This window comes from Lipotes vexillifer, unplaced genomic scaffold (genome assembly GCF_000442215.2).
Source record: "Lipotes vexillifer unplaced genomic scaffold, Lipotes_vexillifer_v1.1 scaffold705, whole genome shotgun sequence".
Taxonomy (NCBI): Eukaryota; Metazoa; Chordata; class Mammalia; order Artiodactyla; family Lipotidae; genus Lipotes; species Lipotes vexillifer.
The window spans coordinates 63,097-85,302 of NW_006793209.1; the positions used below are offsets into that span (position 1 = coordinate 63,097).

At 39.2% G+C, this 22,206-nt stretch overlaps 1 protein-coding gene across 4 annotated transcripts in view; it reads right to left on the bottom strand.

The window, feature by feature from the left end:
* Positions 1–464: 464 nt before the first annotated feature.
* Positions 465–22,206, bottom strand: part of MBNL2 (muscleblind like splicing regulator 2) — a 154,207-nt gene continuing 132,465 nt past the window's right edge. For 2 of the 4 annotated variants that reach the window (XM_007466270.1, XM_007466269.1), the window contains one exon: positions 465–3,252. In XM_007466270.1, coding sequence (XP_007466332.1) covers positions 3,125–3,252 — 128 coding nt within the window. In that variant the 3' untranslated portion in view covers positions 465–3,124. The remainder of the gene's footprint in view (positions 3,253–22,206) is intronic. The other 2 variants (XM_007466267.1, XM_007466268.1) reach the window with 2 other exon arrangements.

Consider the following 22,206-nt stretch of genomic DNA (forward strand, 5'->3'; position numbering starts at 1 on the left):
TCAGCTCTTGTGCTCTCCTCAGTCCACCCAGCCAGGATGTCCACGTAGGACAGGTTTCATCATTCTGCCTCTATCTGCAGCCTAAGGTCCAAGACATGTTGCTCAAACAGGCTCTTACCTGAAAGCCTGTCTTACGGATTAATGGGCATTTTCTTGTCTGTTAATTAACTGACGTTTTGTTCCCCATTTGGTTACTGATCTCTTCACATCTCTTCATATTCAGGCAGAATTCTGAAGATGAGGGCTGAGTGGTGGGATTTATTTTTATTCCTAATTTCAAAGGATAATAGAAGTAGTTCCAAAATGATCCTTGTAAATTGTTTTTCTTACTGTTAAAAAGCCCCAAAATCCAACGCCTGCTCTTCTTTGAAGCTACGAAATGTTATCTGTATGAATGTAAAAACCATTTGTTTTGGCTAATTATCAATCTGTCTCAACAACAAAAGAAGGAGGATGACTAGAAATCCTTTTAAATGCTTCTTTTATTTCATTGGTTGTACATTGGGTGAGTGAACTGAATATTACAACCAAAACATAGAATTGATACAAATTAGACTCCTGTTTACACTGTAAGGTAATGAATGAGGGAATTCTTTAAGTGTTACAGAAAGATTTAGTAGAAATGTTACCAGTGATATGGCTCAAAGAATATTTAGGTGAAGTGCTGTTATATCCTGAAAACCAAGAGTGAAATGTAGTTTCCATACAAGTGGCGAGTTCATCTCTTAACTACAGTATTTGTTGAATTGCTATCATCATGTCTTGGATATTGGTGATTTTGTTCTGTAATTAAACAAAGCATTTAAGATTTATTCATCATAGTCAGACTTCTGAATATAAACAAACTTTTGGCAAATAATATTTATACAGAAAAATAGTTTTAGATCCTCTCAAATCCCAGAATTATTCTATAAAATTACATTATAAATAAATAAAAAGCAAAATCTGTTGTACATATATTTGTACATCTATGCATTTGCCTTGCCTCCTCCTTATTGTAAATGGCATATTTATGACTCTTTGCATATTACAATCACAATTCTGGAAAACGGATATCATAGTAAAAATACAGTCTTCTATATTCGCTTGGGGGGTATAGGTGATGTTTCTGATGCTCCATTATTAAAGGGCTGAAAATAGTTGTGTGCTAAAAACTTTAAAAATCAAAATCATGAAACAAAAGAAAAAAAAAGACAATGTTAAAATAATTAGTCTACAAAAATATTTCAGTGATTCCCATAATTTACCTTTTAGTAATGTATACTATGTTTTCAATGAGTTTAAGTGAATTAACAAAGAAAAAAAGAAAATAAGTTTGAATGTTTTAGGCAAGTTGTAGCATAACTACATTGTTATAGCTGAGAAAATTACAAATATCAATAATACATAAAGATGAAACTACCAAAGAAATACAAGTTAGATACAATACTTTCCCACAAATTAAAACAAATGCAACAATAAAAGCACTATGTAAGATTACACTTAGAATGTGATTTTTTTTGATAGGGTTATCAAATCTACGATATAAGATAAATAGTCATTAGACTTTGACCAACATTAATTAAAATGGCAGATTTCTTTTTCCTCAAACAAAAATGATATGGTTGGTGCATCTAGTTTTCAGAACAGGCGGTGGTGCCAAAATTTAAAATATTTTACATTCAATCTCAAAAGTCAAAATACTTCAATCACTAATACGTTCACAAAGAAAATGGATGTTTTAAACAATTACACATAATAGTAATTCATAACAGCTGTTTCGTTTTTTAAACAATAATTTAAAAACTATGTAGGTACTGTATAGGCTATGTGCAACATATAAAATGTGAAATATGAAATATTTGGTACGATAGTGCTTAAAATAAACTTTAAAACAAACTTTCTGAACAAAATTTAATTGTATCGCTATTACCTTGAAGATCAACCAAGTATTTAAAAAAGTAAACAACATTAAAATATGTTTCATCCATATATAGTATATATATATGTATGTGTATATATATGTATGTACTTGTATTAAAGTTTTTTATACTTTTGAGACATAAAATATGCTTTAAGGTGAAAGAATTAAAAGAACTATTTTTTTCCATGCTGTAGTCAGTTACAACCTTTTAATCCAACTTTTGAAATGCAAAACAGTAATGGATTTTTTAAAAAGTGAAACTATCTACTTTTTGTTTACATAGTAATTTAGATTAAAGTCACAGTCAAATTTTCAGTGACTAAACTCAAACGCACTTAAATTAGAATATTATACAGATCTCCTCACCTACAGCTTCCTTGTTTGTCTAGGTTTTTAGTTCAGAAGAGTTATTCTGTAACAGGCAACCGGATGGTGAGTTTGAAAGACTAATCCTTTTGATTAGACTGTTGGCATGGGCCTCTCATTCTTGTCAAGCTGGATGAAGTCTGGCAAAATCTAGGCACTTCTACAAAGTCTCTCTTATAAAACAATTTTAAAAATATACTTGTAAAATAATACCTTCAAGACTTTGTTTGGTGGGGTATGAAGATCATACCGTGCAAAGTTTCTTTTTCAATCTAGTTAATGTTATTCTAGAATCACATGATTCAATGCGGCATCTCCAGGCAAACCAAATACCACACTTTGATGTGTCCCCAGTACTTGTGCTTGAATTTCCGTTCAAATTTTAGACCTGCAGGACAGGTAACGGTTTTACTTCACTTCTCATCTTTGCTGCAGCATTCGTGTTGTCAAGAAGTGAAACATAGCTTTGATCCAGTAGGTAAATGAAATGACAGTAATTGAAGTTAGAATCGAACCTGCCCTTGGAATACGTTTTTTTTTTTTTTTTTTTTTAACTAATGCTAATTGTTTATTGCTAACTTTGAAATATTCTGAGTCAAAATGAGTAAATTGGTTGGACTTTCTGCATCAGCTATAGTTATGGAGATAAGACAATATTCCTAGGACAGAAACTATGTTTAGAAACCCTTTAAAAGTAAACTTTATCCTTTATGTCTTTAAACATCACAGCTGGTCTCAGGTAGTTAACTATCTTAGGTTGGAATATACTAAGCATACCATATTTAATACTCATATATGATATAGCAGCACTAGCTTCTTAGAGTTGTGGTCTGTCCAGAAGAACTAAATCTTTATTTAGCATGCAGTTTGTGGCAATTCTATTGAGGAGGAAACAGGATAGTATGTACAGTAACAATGTTTAGTTATTCTCAATGCAGATTCTTGGCATTCCATTCCGTTTCTGCTGATTATTTCAGAATTATCTGTTAAAGAAAAAGACAAGTGTGATTTAGACATCCTTCTTGAGGGAAGATAGCTAGTTTAAGTTTTACTCTTTGAAGATAGACATTTAAAAATAGGAATTTTCTGCAATTTCTCATAGTTTTGATGCAATTATAATTTTGCACAATCCCCACCCTTCATGCTGAAAATGTTTACACTTAAGCACTTCTGCTATGTGGCCACTGTAAAGAATGATGATTCAAATGCACACTATTTTCTGTAAAACTGTGACTGCATATATATGGGCATGCAGTGTGTTTAGACCTTAATCTCTTTTCTTAGTTTTGGCTTCATATCTCTTTATTATATGTTCAATTCTCGTTCAATTAATATTTGCTAATGTGATCAGGAAGTCTAATCAAAGAATTAGTTTGTACGTGAAAGGTTCTTTGTAAAGATTAAATATAAATATTTAAAAATGTGTAACAAATTAAGTAATACTTATCTATTAACTTGCATTTATAATTCAAAGATATGTTCCCATCAAAAGTAATTTTGTTCCCAAGATACAATAACCATTAGTTTCAAATTCAGGAACCGTTTAAATGTCCCATATTAAAGAAAAAAGAAATAACATTCTAATAAAGCTGTCAAAAACAGTCTTGATAATTCCAGAAGCACAGATAAAACTAAACTATCAAATGCAAGTTTGATATAAGTTCCAACTCCATAACTTTGCAAAGGACAGGGAGTTTGCCCTGTGTGACCCAGTCAACTAAATGTCAAGCTTAAAAGCCAAGCTTTTGACACATTCTAACAAAAATATTTATTCTTTGTGCAATGCTTTGACCAAACTTTGTGCAATTAATAAACAAAATGTTTATTTATTAAATAGCCAAGAGTCTTTGTTTTAGAAATAACCAGTAAATATTCTTTATGGTCAAGGTCAGCCAATATTCCTACACACTGGGATCCAGTTCCCAATAAAAGCCTCATTTCTACAAGTATGATTTCTTATCCCATTATGTTAGAATTTATACATGTGGATATTTTTTACGTTAAGTGGGTATTTCTGCAGTTAATATAAAACAGTTTTAGTATATACACTTAATTTCTCCTCTGAAATAAATATGAGTATCCTTTATTTTATTGGAATATACAGATATGTATGGAATTGATAAAAATAGAGGAAGAATTCATGTGTGTTAAATATTTATACTAAATGGAAACTCAAAACTCTGGATAAGATCAGATCATTTTTTAGTTTTTCAAAAAGTTCTAGGAATTTAAAATTGGGAAAAAATATCCCATGTACCGATATACAAATAAAAATAATGAGATATAATGGTTTCTATGTAAATATTATCGTCATACTGTCTTTGAACAGTCATTGCAAATAGCTAACATTCAGAGTCTTCAGATGTGGCTATATTATAGCTTCATTTTTAGATTTAGATATTTGATTATTAAATAGGAATTATTCTATTTCATCCCTTAGCTTCAATCTTGTCTGTAAGGTTTCCAAATAAGAATGTGCCCTAGGAACATCAGATCATGTTTTTCTTTTGTCTTTCTTTTCACTTTAGCAGAAGTCTCTCTAAAATATTTATGGAAAACAAACTTGCAATTTCTTAAATTGATATATATAATAATATATGCTTTAGAACATATTCACATTCTTGCTTATTAACTGAAATGAAAATGCCATATAGGATGAAAATTCCCAACCACCTGGAAAGAAAAAGTATCCTACAGAGAGCCCAGCGATGGGCAAATCTGTATTATAGAAATTAGTTAACAATGCTTTGGACTTGAATTTGGCAAACAGACGTGTCCGACCACCCAGATGTAACTGAACTGTAAATCAGCCCTGAAGTTAACTAAAAGCATTAACTGGGCTCACCCAGACTGCTTTGCCCCTCTGCCTCAGCCTACACACCATCCGTTGTATGGATAAAGACGTAAATAAAAATGACCTCTGGTACTACTGAACTCTCAGCCGCACTGCTTCCTGGCATCTAGGCCAGAAAACTCTGGCCATACCCTGGTCTATGTGTTGGGCTGTCTTGAGGACTGTATGTGTGATGTTAAAAAATGAATTACACCCCCGCCAGCTGTGAGCTTCAAGAGGTTTAAGAGATTTGATCTTAGATGGTAGGAAAGCTATGGGTGTTTTTTGGTGGTAGCATTTTTCTCAAAAATACCGTTTGATTATTAAATTTTTTCCTGAGAAATATAGCTTGTTGGGACAGTCTGAATTAAGTGTACTCTGGGGTGAAATACGTTTTGGAAATATAGACAGATCAGGAATGCAGATGAGGACCGGTTCCCCACTGAGAGCCTCTTGTTGATGTTAGAAGGCACATGACATTACAGGTCATAGGGCCCACGGGGAGGGGAGGACAGTTTCCAGCAGGATGGAACCTCTGGAGGGAAGAGGAGGGCCAGGTGGGCGTGTGTCAAGCGGGAAGGGTGTGGAGAAGCTGTTTTGAGGGAAAGAGGGCTCTTCTGTCTAGTTTTTGCTATGGCTTTTCTTTAGTCAGATTATATTTTTAATTCACATCAAAAGAACATAATTTAAAATAAGAGGAATAGGTAATCTTGTGTTTCCCTGTTGCCTCTCTTTGGAGATTCTCTTCTGCACCAATTCAATATGAAATAGGTTCTATATATCTTCTTCTTCAGCCTCCATTGTAATTTCAGTGGCCAGGAGGATCAAAAGCTTCAGGAGGGGCCTTCCCCGGTGGCGCAGTGGTTGAGAGTCCGCCTGCCGATGCAGGGGACGCGGGTTCGTGCCCCGGTCCGGGAAGATCCCACGTGCCGCGGAGCGGCTGGGCCCGTGAGCCATGGCCGCTGAGCCTGAGCATCTCGAGCCTGTGCTCCGCAACGGGAGAGGCCACAGCAGTGAGAGGCCCGCGTACCGCAAAAAAAAAAAAAGCCTCAGGAGGTACCTGAATATTTCAATATAGATACAAAATTCCTAAAAGAACAGGCTTATATGTGGGCCCAGAACATGGGCTCCAAGTCTGATATTGACAAGTCCTAATCCTGAGCTGGTCTATTTTAAAACAATGGTTAATTAAACCACAGTTCACCAAAGTGACCTCTATAGACTGGCTGTCAGTGGCATCCTTCCTGCCCTGCACTCATCAAAACTGAGGCTGATATCCCAAATTCCTTCCTCAACGTCCAGGCACTGCAGCCCATGCTTTATTGGAAAGGTCAGTCGAAAACTCCCCTGGGGACTGCCAGCATATGTAGAGGTCAGAGAAATAGCTACTACACTAGGTCCCCTAAAAGTCCCCTCCCTGAAGCATCATTATTGTCTCTGTTTTAACTTTAATAGATACTCCCCTGATTTTCCAGGAGGTACTAAGAAATTTTTATCAAAGCCTTAAGAGCTATGTCAGTATTGCCGGTCATATTTCACAGACATGGAGAAGGCAGCATGAACAGTGTCAGCTGGCTTGCACAATATACCAAGTACTTGTGCAAACCAGCATGAGCTTAGAGATGTTAGCTCACTCTGCTCCCTGGCCTGGGAATCCCCTCCAGGGTGTAGTGACAGTCTGCGATGGGACCAGGAGACAGTGATTCCAAAGAGCAGGTCTGCGCCTCTCAGGGTGCCAGTGGAGGTCAGTGCTCAGAACCCCTCTGGGAGCTTGGGAATCAGGGAAAGGCGAGGCCATGGGGTAGGGCCTAAAGCAAACAGAGCCTGGAGCACTGGATGAGAGGCAGCAATGACTGTGTGCAAGAACCAGGTGCATAGCAACTGCTGATGGACCTGTGCGCTGCTAGGCTCCCTGCTAGGTCATCCCTGCCTGGGTGGTCAACCACATCCTACCCTAGGCCTCCTCCAGATGGATGCTGCAAACATGTCTGCTTATGACAGCAGAAGCCCCTACCCAATCAGAGTTCCACCGCTTCAGCTTCTAAGGAGCCCTGGCAAGCTGTATCATAGGAAAGAAATCGAATATACTGAACAAGTTGTATTTCTGTTCATCTCTCTGATAGACTAGTCCCTCAAATAAGTATTATTTTCTATAACAGAATCAAGATGAAGATCGGGATTAAATTATTAAAATAAGATTCTAGCTAACCTTTTATGGTAAATCAAAATCTTGAACTGAAAGCATTATTTTCAATTTCTTTTTCCACTAAAAGGAGAACACACAAAAATGAGAATAGCTGATGCCCACCAAATCGGTGATTCTGTTTTTAAGACAAAGACACACTTGATCTCAAAAAATGACTGCATTCATAAATCTTCAGTGGACCCTCTAGTTTTTTTTTTGTGTGTGTGTGTGTGGTACGCAGGCCTCTCACTGTTGTGACCTCTCCCGTTGCGGAGCACAGGCTCCGGACGTGCAGGCTCAGCAGCCATGGCTCACGGGCCCAGCCGCTTCACGGCATGTGGGATCCTCCCGGACCGGGGCACGAACCCATGTCCCCTGTATCGGCAGGCGGACTCTCAACCACTGCGCCACCAGGGAAGCCCGGACCCTCTAGTTTTAACAAGAGTGTCTGCAGGCAAAAATATCAGTTGGCTGCAACAGAGTCTATCAAGCAATGAACATCTCCTTCAGGTGGTTGGATTTAAGAATGTAAAGATTCTGCTTAATCCACATCTGTAAATTATTCCCATATGAGCCCAGGACACAATGAGTCTCATTTTTATTTACTGAAGACAAAATATGAATGGCCTCAAAGAACATCAAATGGGTTGTTTCCCCACCAAATGTGTTATGAGCAGCCATTTAATAACCCCTGCATCCCCAGTGAAATGCCTACCATTGACTCACAGTGCAATGGCAGTCAAGCTCATCGCAAAGAGGACCGGGTTAGGCACTGCCTGAATACTAAGCCTACTGGGGCCAGGCAGGAAATATGCATAAGTGGGTGGATCAGCCTGGAAGTGTGGCAGATGGAAGGGCCCGTGCCTAGAAGGAATGGAGCAGCAGGAACTCACCTCCAGCCACCTGTCACCTGCAGAAGCCTGGGCTCTATAGTGCCTGGCCTTTCCATCTGCCAAAAGAAGCTGGAAATTCAGCTGCTGATTCACATTATGGAAAACAACTCTGTATGGGTCAGATATATCTTTGGGCTGAATTCAGCTATGAGCTGCTAGTTTGTGTTCTCCTTGAGCCTTACTTTCTTGAAGGAGATATCCACTAAGCCTGGATTGCTAGCTTCCTGAGCCGGGCAGCAGCCAAGGCTGAAGGCATCATCCAGGGAGGCAGCGCTGGTGATGGTGGGCGGGATCAAGAGAGCACGTCTAATGGGGAGTTCATCCTGCAACTTTCAGACGTTTGGCTTTCACCCAAAGGAACAGGGTACTTGACCCACCGGTACCTTCTACCTAAGAAGAAATTACTGACCCTCCCTTGACTGATTCACCAGATGTGAAATATACATGTTGCCTTGTCTTTTCCAAGATGATGATGGATTCAGAATGAGCCATCGATGTGCCCTTACCTTTGGTGTGCACTTGAAAAAGAGCTGACCAGAGTGAGAAATGCACTCAGTTGAAAGCAAAATAGTCTGTGCAGAGGCTGAAACACTGAACTTGAAAGCATGAATACCACGAACTCAACAGCGGAACTAACTAGCACTCATGCAAGAGGGTTCAAAGAAGACAAATCAACATATAATTTCCTCAGTGCTTCACAGGTATCAAGTATTAATACTTTCTGAGTTTTCTACCTTGTGGCTGATCTCCAGGAAATGTACATATAAATAATTTTGGAAATTGTGAGCTTCTAGATGACTTCTAGACATGTTCGCACTTCTTGTGTAAATGTGTTCATTGCAGACATTCAGAGATGTCAGATGAGTTATCCTTTAAAATGTTAGTTCAGTAGTAAATTCAGTAAGAATTCTTACTGCTTGGCTTAAATGATAGAAAAAAACATTTCAGTGAAAAGACCAACTGTTTCTAGGGATCCAAACCACGAGAAACAGTTAGAAAAGAGGGCTAATGAATGTTTTAGTTAAAAATTCAATACTAACTGTCTTTGTAACGTTGAGTTTGGAGAGGTAGATATAATATACCTTATCAAATATCTGTGTGGCCTTGCTGAAATCTGAAGGAATCTCAGTGGATCTGCATACCATTAGCATAAGAGCTCAAGCAGACATTTCCAAGCAGGGCTGTTGCATTAACTGGGTCCACAGCACAACCGAATTTCATAAGGACAGGGGCACTGTCTCATTCCTCTTTAGATCCCTAGTAAAAAGGATGGGACTGGCTATATAGGAGGCACTTCTTAGTTACTGGTTGCATGGACGGCTGAATAATTAAGAACTTACCGAGGCATAATGCCACAATGTTGGCATCTACAGAAGACCAACAGGCTTCTCACAAGCAAGAGGTTGCAGTGGAGGCAGGAAGAGAACCCCTTGGAGAGTTTACATCTCTTACCCTTTCAGAGCAGCTAAGGCTTCAGGAATATCCAAGAAAAAGAAACATTCATCCCCATCCCCATGTTCTATATAGATAAAAGGAAAAATATTCCAGGCTGGGGGCAGAATCACTCAGAGGATGGAAACATGGCAGATAAACAAAAATGGCACCTGAAGAAAACTTCTAGACTTAGAATATTTCTTAGAAATCTCTTCTCATGGTTACAGGGCCCTGTTTCCTCAGAAGGTAATTAAAGAAAGGTATGTTTCACTGTCTCCTTAAACAAAACTTATTATTAATCTAAAAATAGACAACTGGATGGAATTTCCTAAAAATATGGCCAAGCTAAGGAGGCCAGGCTGTTGCTCACCATCCCAGTATCTTTGTCTGTATTCACGGTATTCTTCTTGTTCTGTCACTCATGTCGCTCTTCGCTACTTTCCACTGGCGTCCCTCCGTCCTCCAGGCCCTGCGTTATTTAATATTCTCTGCATCTTCTCCCTAGCACTCCACACGTCTTCTCCATGGAATCCTCTACTGTCTGAAATTCCCTGGTTTTGTCTGAGAGGTGAAACTTGTATTTTGGTTGAAGCAAACTATACAAAAGCAGAAAGACGTTTGTACATCTTTGGCTGCCAGAGAATTCTGTACTTAATTCTAGGGTAGATTACTATAGATTAGCATACTATGAATTATTAACATCGAAAGCAAATGCCTTTGGTTTCTTGGTGGACATATGTTATCAGAGTAATTCTCATGATATGTGTTGATCAATGAACACTTTCAAGAACTTTGACTTATTTCATGACTATTTGTAAATTTTGTTTTTGAAGATTTTTTTTGATGTGGACCTTTTTAAAAGTCTTTATTGAATTTGTTACAGTATTGCTTCTGTTTTCTGTTTTTGGTGTTTTGGCCGCGAGGCCTGTGGGATCTTAGCTCCCCAACCAGGGATTGAACCCGCACCCCCTGCATTGCAAGGCGAAGTCTTAGCCGGGGGACCACCAAGGAAGCCCCAGTATTTGTAAATTTTAATTGTATAAAAGGTTCAAAGATAATTAGAGGTGCATGAAAAGACACTTTGAAAACCAGTCACATTCATTATTTGAGCGGTACGTTTTTCCAGGGCAGGGCAGGGTCTTCTGCCGTATTTGACTTGTTTTCCAAGTGGAGTTTTATTTATACAGAAAAGGCATATACTGGGTTGTGGGAGAAAATTCTCAAGTGTGACAACCAGTTTCACTCTTGGGAAGAGCAACCTGAGGTTGGTGGGAAGGCCACAATATTTAGCAGAACTTAAAGAGTACTTCAGTCCAGATTATTGTTTTGCCTTCTGTCATTAATATAAAGTTTACACTTAAAACCCTAATTCTTCTGTTTTCAATGACATATCACTTTGCTGATGACTCGTGACTGTCTGATATTTTCCACTCTACGATATTTGAGCAAAAAGACTTTTCAGATATACTTTCTAAGAATTATCATTTAAAATACTACTAACTGAGTTTTTGTATAAAAGGCAATAACACTGGCCTCATTGAAAATTACTGACGAGGGTCCACACTGGCAATTTATATTATCTGGATAAAATACATATGTGGAACTTCTTGATTTGAGTAAGATTCCACTCCTTGCATGAGTCCAAGTCACCTGGAAAAATCCAGGCTCTTGTGAGTATTGCAGTGATGCTTTGATCATGATTCCCAACTCCACCCCTGAGGGAATTCTGAGGCTTACTTCTGTTGCTTTCATGGTGACATGGAATCTACACCTCAGATCATCTAAAAATCCATACATCATTCATGGGTGACTTTTTCTTCAAAATGATATTTATGAGGAAGAAAGGAAAGGCATTTGAGAGGAGATTTTGTGTTCCTCATGCTTCCCCCTGTTGCTATAGCGGTGTTGAAAAGAAAATCGCATTCGGGAGTGTTGTGTGCTCATTCAGGAAGAGAGGGGCTATGAGACCATGTTTGCTCTGCAGGTGCCAGAGCAGGTCGAAGTAAAACAAAATGCTAGATTGGAAGGGCCACACGACAGCCAGGAAAAAAGAAATTGGCAAATCAGTTATAGCATCTAAGGCAAATGAGAAAGAGGGTGGTGTGAATGCATCTGGTGGCCACCCAGGACCAGGTTCCAGCTTTTACCTTCCTATTCATTCTCTGGCATTCTTGGTTCCACGCCGTGCATCCCATTCCTACTCCACACACCTTCCCCAACAAACATTCCAATCACGCAATGAACCATAGACTGTGGTTCCTCTGCCCTCAGCTGGTGGAAAAGGTGAAGGACTTTCCTATCACACGCTGTCTGGGGCTTTGGGTTAAGCATATGCTTTTGGCATCTTTCTTGAATCCTAAAGATGTAGAAACATCCATGAACATGGTATTTAGCCTCTTTCATGCTGTGAGCACAATATTATCCTTGAGCAATGTCACCAGTTAAGTAAACTATTATAGGCCAGCCTGGAGACCTAACCATCAAATCCACCACTGTCTCCATAGGAAAATTACTTGAGTTCCAAACCAAGTGGCAAAGGGAATTTTGAACAAACATTTTTAAAATTAGGGACTGTATGTATATTAAGGAAGGCTGAATTCCTCTACTACATCAAGAAATAATATATAATAATTGGGCCACACTATTTAAAAATACTGTAAAATATTATAGAAAAGGTAATAAGATATTTTTCTAAAAATATTAAGTTCAGAATACGTGCAGTGAGATACGGAGCAAACAAGGCTGTCTGGGATTAGACAGGCTGCCCACATCTGAGGCTAATTCAGGGAAGGTGACCTCTGGACATGAAGGGAGGATCTAAGAAAACATTGTTTCTACCTTTAAAAACCAGTTTATGCAGCGACTGAAAAGAAATTCCAAAAGCATTCCTTTAAACCTGTTTTTTTCAATATGGGGTTTTGCTCCCAGTAATAAATTGAAGAATCAGGCCAAGAAAAATCACAGAATCAAGGTCCTGCTGGATTCAACGTTAAGTCCCCAATCCTGCTCAGCGCCCTGCTTTTGTATCCACTACCATTATGTTAGACTTAGGATCCTGGGCACATCTTGGCCGTAGTATTCATTTTAACAGTGGAGCAGAATGTATAATTTAGTCTGCTAAGAGCTGGCTTTTAAGACACCAGAGGCAGAAAAGTAACCAAATGCTGGGATTCAGTGAAAAGAAGGGTAAGTTAATGTCATGCGCAGGACGTGAAGTGTGCCTTTGTGTATTGTAGTCATCTTCCACATTTCTCAAATTGATAGGATGACACTGCCATTTAAAAATTTCCAGCAAAAGTAGTTTTGTTTTGTTTTCTTCCTTTTTAGTTCTTTGCCTGGGTGTTTGTGTATGTGTGTCAGAGAGCGAGAGAAAGATGAACAAAACCACTCAATGTGTGTAAAATAATGGTGCAAAGGAAAAATCAAAGAGAGTCCTGGAGTGGAATTTCGGGAGGCTTGTTTGTGCCACCAACCAGCTTTGTGACCCTTCTGGGCCTTAGTGTCTCACTCTGCTTGTACCACATTGGCACCTCTGCAGTGTGGTGGGTAGTTAACCAGGTTGCCATCTGTCCGCCCTAATAACTCCTCAGAAAGTGCCCTAAATATCCTGGTATAATAGATGGCAAAATAGAAACCAAAGGAAGAAAGCAAGCTCCTACATTCTCTCTTATTTCTCTATTACTAACTGTCCTCCCTCAAAGCTCAGTGCTTAGGCCCATTCTTTCAGCTTCTCTACTTTTTGAGATGATCCTTATTATATAATAATTACTTTGACTGTAATTACTTACATGTTGGTTTATTGCCTGTCCCCTTGACAGTGTAAGAGCCACAAGAACAGGGACTGTTTTGTTCATTGCTGTATTCCCAGAATTTTGAATTTCACATGACACATAGTGGGCTCTTTATAAACATTTGTTGAGAAAAAGTATGAAGATGCATTGCACTGGGTTAACAGTGGGCTTTTGTTATGGCCTCAGAATAGACTCAGCTTCTAGCCTGCATGATTCACTGAGGAAGAATTTGCATTTGCCCTCAGTTACCTGTTTCATGAAAAGAGAACTCTTAAAGGAAAACACAGCAACAATAAATAATTTTTAATGTGAAAAGAATAATTTTATACTATGGATTAAAAAAAACAAAAACCTACATATAATTAGGCATCTTTCTTTCCAATCCTAATTCTTTCTTCTTTGGAGAAATGTCTATTCAGATCCTTCACCCAATTAAAATATTGTGGTAAAGTAGGCAGAGCATAAAACTGACCATTTTAACCATTTTTAAGTGTATGGTTCAGTGGCATTAAGTACACTCACACTATTGTGCAACTGTCACCACCATACATCTCCAGAACTTTTCATCATTCCAAACTGAAACTCTGTGCCCGTTAATCACTAACTCCGTCTTCTCCTTTCTTGCCAATACTTAACCCCTCCTTCCTTCTTTCCCTCCCGTCCTTCTTTTTATGCTCCCCATTTTGGGCTTCAAAATGGAATTTTTCTGTTTGCGTACCTGAATCGTCATCGATTCCTTGGGATACTGTGGAATTGAGCTCTATGGTTTTACCTACAACTGAATTAACCTCTAGTCACTCCTTTCACAGTTGCCTCCTCCAGGCTGCCCGAAACATTCCTTCTCAAGTAGAACGAATCAAGTAGTGATGTTCGTTTAACCTGAGATTTATATGAAGGTAAGGTTCTGTGAAAACAGTGGAGAAAAACAGTATCTCTCTTTTAAAATTATTGTTTAGAAAAAAAAAAAGAAGAGTCCTGGATGAAAGGACTCCTCCTGGTAGACTCTTTTTTTACAGAAGTTTCTTGCCAGTTTACCACCCTTGGAAGGGTGAAATGGTGCCCTCATTCATCTACTTTCTAGCTCTTGTTTACTGGACCGAAATTTGAATTTCCTTGTTGGTCTCATCAACTAACCATATTTTCAGACATTTCTGATATCGAACTTGGATTTTAAAAAGGTTTGCTTCTACTGGAACTTTCTTCTTAAATGGTTAAAACTTTGTAAACCAATAGGTAAACTCAGTAGTTAGCAGTTTTTAAGGGAACCATATAAAGAACTTCACCCCAGTCCTACATTGACCATAAGCTCCAATCTAATTCAAATATGGTGGAGACACAAGAGAACAGGATTTGGAGATCAGTGAACCTGAGTTCTAAAACTGTCCAGCCACTTCCAACCTGCTTGAATCTTAAGCACATTATTCTTTAAAATTTGCTGTCCTCTGGAAAATGGATGAGACACTTCACAGAGTTCTACTGAATATTAAATTAAATAATGTATATAAAGTGTCTGATATGTAGTAGTATTTTTTGATAAATGTTGCTTCCCTTCCCTTGGTCTATTTATTTGAAAATTCATAATCCTAAATAAAATTTGGTTTCAGCTTCTACTTAAATAGGCATTCAAATAATAATTTTGTGCATTTAAATATTATATGATCTGTATGACACTCCATATGTGTTGATAATAAATTTGATTTTGATGAGATTAGGATTTTCTAAGATGTCAAATGCACTTCCCTTTCTGTGTATGTATATCTTGACCCGTCACTGACAACCAAATAAATATAGGCTGAACTTCGTTATTGTTCATGAAAGTCTTGACTGGCATTCATATTAATCATTTTCCAAACTAAAATCTTTTATTATAAAAGCATCAACATCCAGTACCATACAGTGATCAAAGTCTACTGCAATAGAAAGTTACATCCCTGGTGGTCCAGTGGTTAAGACTCCACGCTTCCACTGCAGGGGGCACGAGTTTAATCCCTGGTCCGGGAAGTTCCTCATGCCACAGGGTGTGGCCAAATAGATAAATTAATTAATTAAATTAAATAATAAATAAAAAATCAAGTTAAAAAAAAAGTTACAGCCCATGGGAGGCAGCATCTCCTACTCTTTAAATTTAGATCCAGTTCAAACCCAGCTTCTAGACCTAATAACTGTGTTACCATGGGTAAGTGATTCAACATCTTTTATTCTTAGTATTTCTCTTCTTTGTAATGGGAATCAAACGTTGTCCCTAATGCATAAGTAGTTTTGAGCCTTAGATAATGTAATTAACAAGTGCTTGGTGGTAGTAAGCAGATGCTACTGTTATCCTGTGGTAATAATTCACCTATTTTAATTTCCTAGGCTATGCCACAAAACATGAATATGAATATTTTGACAAGGTATAGCATTTACTAATAATTCTTAGATCACTGGGCTTAGAGCAAACCACTATTTATGGACGCTTCTGCACACCCAGTCTTGTCTAATAAACACCCGTACCTCAATTTTCAAACCTTCACCTCTTCTCAGATAGGTTCACATAACCAGCAGGAAAAATGAGTTTATGTTTAAAAAAAAAAAGAAAGCAATTCTTCTATTCTTTTTTTTTTTTTTTTTTTTTTTTTGTTTCAAAAACATCTCAATTGACTTGGCAACCCTCCTTTCCTTACCCAAAAGACTTACACAAGGAAAGATATCTACCTAACACAGGAAGCGAATCTTCTGGTTCTATTACTATCTTTTCATAACCTTCAAATTTTAATTACTCCCTCTACATTTCTGGTTTTTTCTTTTTTTCTTTTTTTGCTTTGTTTTAGTTTGATGGAGGGTAAGGAAATCCCCTTTAAGGTATCCAAAACCCTATGGTCAAAACAAGTGAACCCCCTGCATCGGCAGGCGGACTCTCAACCACTGCGCCACCAGGGAGGCCCAAGAAAGCAATTCTTAAACACAGTTTTCCAAGGCAAAGGAATATGGTAGGGTTTTCTTCTCATTCTTCACACACACCTTAGATCTCCCTATTTTAACTTCTTTCCTTGTTCAAGGCCATCCTTAATGTTACAGGGGTCAGAGAAGACCAAAGAAAAGAAGATGAACAATAGGAATTGATTCAAGCAATTCCTTTTCTCCTGGATCTTCATAACTAAAGTGGTTCTCCGGCCCTTTCAAATATCTTGGGATAACAATGACAAGAATTGAAAGAATGACTAATGGAAGAGTTATGAGCAATATTTTGAGAAAAAGAAGGAATTGAGTTTAACATCCTTGGGTATCTTTTTGATTCCTCCAAAACCTTTCTACATTTTAAGGAGGAAGAAAATCTATTGACTGTTCAAAAAAATGTGTAGCTAGCATATTCATGCTGGATGGTGGTTTGAGGGAGGGAAAGAGGACTAAGCATGGTGTTAGGAGATCAGTTTCTAATCCCTTAGGTAACCTTGAATGAGTCACTTAACCATTGTAGGTCCTTTTCCTCATTATAAAATGGAAGGCTAGGAGCTTGGGGGAGGTTGTATATCTGGTTTTGCCACTTAATAGATGACCTTGCACAAGTTTTTCAGCTTCTCAAAGCTGCAGTCTCCTTATCTGTATATTAGGGAGAAGAATATTTCCTTACAGGGCCATTTTGGGTTTTAATGAGATAATTCGTATAAAAGCTTAGCATGATGTCTGGCACTTGGTAAGAGCTTACTCATGGAGAGACGCTTGTGTTATCTTTGTGCTGTCTGTATGCTCTGTAGTACTTTGGGGTCCCTTTAATGATCATTTAAAGCACTTTCTCAGGAAGGCAGTGTGGTGAAAGGGAAAAAACACTACCCTAGGCAGGACACAGACAATTGGGTTCTAGTCCTGGCTCTCTTATTATTTATGTGACTTGGGTAAGCCACCTTACTGATCCTGGGGTCTTGTTCCAATTTATAATGTAACTTGCGTCATCATTTCCCTTTTCTGTTATTGTAGAAGTACGGCATGGTTGTAGTCAGTTTGCTCTTTTGACTTATCGCCTTTCATAGCTTTGACGTAGTTAATGCAGGTCTTGGGTCAGACCTGCAGTGCCTGAGGCAACAGTGACTATGGGAAAATGGGTGACATTTTACAGCATTCAGCTTAATGATGCTGCTTCCAGAAATGCATTGTGGTAAATACTGAAAAGTGTCTGTATTTGATTATAGGAAGCTCATCGACATAAACTCAGAGATCTTTGGAAACTCCAGAGCAAGGAGAGTGACGATAATACTATAATTTGATCACTGAGATTTAAAACAGACAGACCAAAAGTTTCAGCATATTATATGTGATGCCGAGGCATGATGGATTCTAAGTGCTAGACTAGCTGTAGTGTTTCATAAACCAGTGTCAGAAAATACCGGGCAACAAATTTCTCCTTTATAGTTACAAATAAAAGTGACGAAGTGTCAACAGGAGCCATTCTATTTATGTAAGTCATCGGGAGAAATGTCTTGTAGAAGGTTGATGTGGCGGGGAGCTGAGAGCTGGTGAATCCACAGATACTATAGAAACTGGCAAGAGCCACTGGGAGAGTAAAGGATCAAAATGCCTCCCTGAACTTCCTTGATTTTCTTAGTTACAGTCTGTCCTCCTTCATATCTTCAGGTTCTGAATTCATGGATTCAACCAACCATGGATAGAAAATATGTGAAAAAATAAAATTGCAGAAAGTTCCAAAAAAAAACCACTTGAATTTGTCATGCGCTGGCAACTATTTACATAGCATTTACATTGTCCTAGGTAATGTAGAGATGATTTAAAGTATAAGAGAGGATGTGCGTAGGTTATATGCAAATGTGCCATTTTATATAAGGGACTTGAGCATCCATGGATATTGGTATTACTCAGGGTCCTGGAACCAATGCCCCACAGATACTGGGGGACGAATGTATTCATCCTCTCCTGCCCACATTTTCCCTTTTCTCTCTCTCCCAATTTTATCACTTGATCAACAAAGTAGCTTCCTTACCAGTTAACCTGCGCTCAGCCCATCCCAGCTCACACCTACCCACTCACTTCCTGTAGATGAGTGTTTGCAAGTCTCTCGTTTCGCATTTTGCTGCCCTGCCCTCAGCCTGCCTTTTGACCTCCTCAGTAACCTAACCTCTCCTCACCTGCTCAAGGAGATTTTCTGGTCCTGCCCACGTGTATCTTCCCTTCACTCCCTCAGTGCACTCAGTGCAGTGTGGCCTTTAGTGCGTCTGAGCTACACTGTCCCCCCCCCACTTTAGATCTGATGTAGTAATAGCTGCTCCGTCTGCATCTTTTGTGGGATAAAGTCCGAAACTGATTCTGAAACTCCTATCTGAGCCGTGAAGGCTACTGGAGAAGAAGGTGGGATAAGGGGGAAGCACTGACCTCAGGGTCAGAGTCTTGAGGTCAAATGCAGGCCCTTCTACTGATTAGAGCCACGGCCACATCTGAGCCTTGATGTCTTCACATGTTAAAGAGCGAGAATAGGGCCCATCTGATAGGGTTAAATGTGAGAACACATGTAAAGCATGATGCTGGTACATTTATAATGCCAGTCTCCTTGCCCCTTACCCCACCCCCAGCTCTACCCCTTACATCTCACTCTGGTCAGGAACAACCTCACCAGTTCCTTATCTAATTCCTACACATCCTTCAAGACCTGCCTCTGCACTTTTATACACAGTAGTGTGTATATGTTAGTCCCAAACTCCTAATTTACCCCCCCCTCCCACTTAGGGGCAAGGCTCTGCCGTGGAGCTTACTTCCCATGCAATAATGTTTGAATCCTTGACTATTTCACTTTGTGACATTGTCTGATTGCTTCACATCTCTTTGACTAGGCAGTAAACTCCTGGGTACCCTTAGCACCTCCCCACACTGGTGGCCTCTAGAATGTTCAGCAGACTCAGCCAGGTCTGACCTTGGAAGCCATTGACTCCTGAGAGGTGGCCCAGAGAGAATGCTGGAAGAGGCTGAGAGGCCGGACCTCATGCCAGTTTGTCTTTGACTCATCATGGCGTCATATCCAGTAAGTGAAGTGACAGTCAGCCCAGCTTTGTGTCAGGAGACGGCAAGGATCTCTCCTCCCCATCCACCCACACGGCAAGGCTGGCAACTTCCCCAAACATGCAGGTAGAAGTGTGGGAAGGCAGGCAGCAGTGGCAAAACTTGGGGAAATAGATGACTATAAGTCAAAAATTTTCTCTGTTCATAGCAACTTTTATGAAAAACGAGACCCCATTCATCTTTCAACCCTTGGCAATGGATCCAAATTCCTGCACTGTGCCTAGTCCCTCTTTCCTTACAAATCTAGAGCTGGAAATAAACACACATATAGGATGAACTGTGTATTTATTCCTCTCAAAAGAGAAAACCTACAATTAGAAAAATGAGCATGATTTTATTATGGTCAACAAAAGTCAAAGTACTACTGGGAATATAACTTTTCAATCTAAAAAGATTCCCCCAAATTCCATCAAAATGCAAAAGAGGATGGGATTTGAAGTAAAATAAGTAGGACGATCCACCGGGCAGTCAAGTTCCACATAAGGACCCTTGACATTTTCTCTTCAACTGCACAAAATTGGAACTGATATTATGTCTTTAGGTGCTGTATACAAAAGAATTCTACTCAAGTTTCTCACCATGAGGTAGGTGTAAATTATTCATGAAAAATGAAAATGTACTAGATTACAGCACTTAACATAACTTAGCCTTTCCTTGGAGAATCTGCAAATACATATATTAATTAAACCTCATGGTAGTTCTGCAAAGCAGCTGCTCCTGAGGCAGGAAAATAAGAGGCCTTTTTTCTTCTTATTTTCTGCTTTCTTGAAGAGAAAAAATAATCTGCCTCTATATGGTTCTCACAGATCCAGCTCCACCTAAGACATACGGAGCGGCCCTCCCACCTCTCCTCTCCACCTTAAACATCTTTTTTTTTTTCCACCAGACTAGCAAGACTGGATTCCAGTGCCCCAGCCACGTTGCGCCATGGAATTTAGACTCAAATTGCCAAGCAGCTTTAACCAATGGTGTTAACTGAACGCAAATGCCGCCATTTTTATTGTTTTGATTTTTTTATTTGAAGAGCTATACAGCAGGCTCCAGTTAATCTCCCTCTCTCTCCTCTGTCCCTCCACCCCTCTTTCTCTACAGACACACAAACACACACACACACACACACACACACACACACACACACACTCCCTCTCTCCACAAAATATTTGACATGGCGATTCTACCTCATTTGAGGCAACCAGATCCATTACTGAAACGGAACCTTCCTCTATAGTTAGAATATCAGCACAAAGTTAGAGAGGGCCGAACAGTGTTAGCATATTATGATGCTGAGATGGTGTCTCAGCCTGAGCACTATTTACAGGCCCTGGATTTGGACAGTTGCTGTCCAGGCCCTTTCAGAGCGCAACATACTTGGGGCCCAGCTGCTTTCTGTTGACTGTTCTCAGGACCCAGCAAACTGCGAGAAAGGAGTGGTTCACAGTTTGATCATCCATGCAGGGAGGCCAGTCGCTCTACTGTATATTTCAGGGGAGGGAACTAACAGGGGTCTACTCCTCCCACGCCTGGGCTTTGCAGAACCCAGATTTTTCTTGTGAAAAAACACAGGCTCCAAATGGGTCAAGTGGTGAATAGTGGGTAATGTTTAATGCCTCCTACATTTGTCTGAATATAGTCCTAACAGATGGCTTTGAATAATAGATGTTTTAGAAAACTCTTTGAGATGAGAGATTAAGTAAAACATGACCTTACTTTTCTAGACTTCTTGGTTAGGATGGGGTGATTTACCATAACTTTGTATATAGAAGTCCAAGAATCTATATACAAATAGCTTTGAAGTTGTGTTCATGTTTATATGTGAGAAATGAGTAAAATCTGATGCTCTTAAACTTTTCTCATCTCCCTTTAGTAATCTGTAGCAGGCCTGATAAATCATAATATAGGTATCTGGTTGCATGTAATTATTTTGTCTGGTAAGATACCGTTGAAATTGTTACTATATATATACTAATCAGGCATGTCTGGAAAATGGGGATTTTCTGACTTACCAAATACCCCAATAAATGGAATGTATAATATGTTATTAACTAATTTTCAATAAACTCTTCCTAAGGCCACCTTTCTGTTGAATGGATTTAATCTTTGGAAGAGGATTCGGAAGATGTGATAAAACCTTGAGGTCATAATTAAACACCAATCAGCACTTTTTGGAGATGTAATTAGTGTTGTTAACATATTGCCAGAAATATAATTGATTTCACCAGCTTTAAAGGCACTGTGTGGGATGCTCCATTAAAATATTCCTAATATCCAGTATGTAAGAATTTGCCTTCCTAGCATGGACTCATGACCCAGAATGAATTAGATGAATAACTGCCCTCCGCGTCCACATAGCTCTAACTGTGGACACGTGGACAACACGTATTCACTCCAAATCTGAAGGGACCCTTTCTTCCAGGCAAAGGCCTGGGAGGTGTTTGAGCTTTTGTGGCTCTGATGTCTCATTCGGGTAGAGAGTGGGGAGCCGCATATTAGGCGCAAGTACCATGGAGGCATTTGCCCAGGGAGTCCACCCAAAGGCTATCCTTAAATTCAGGTCCTACAGAGGCAACTTCCTGTGGTTAACCTTTCATGTCAGCCCAAATCTCTTCTTCTGCTACATGACATTTATTTGGACAGGTTTTGCCATAGTATGAAACCATTTTTATGTTTCTCTTTGGCTAAACGTGACTCTCCCTATGTAACAGGCAAAGGCAAGGCAAAGTCGGCCACTCGCCAGCTGCCACTGTCCCACTTCAGGCTCT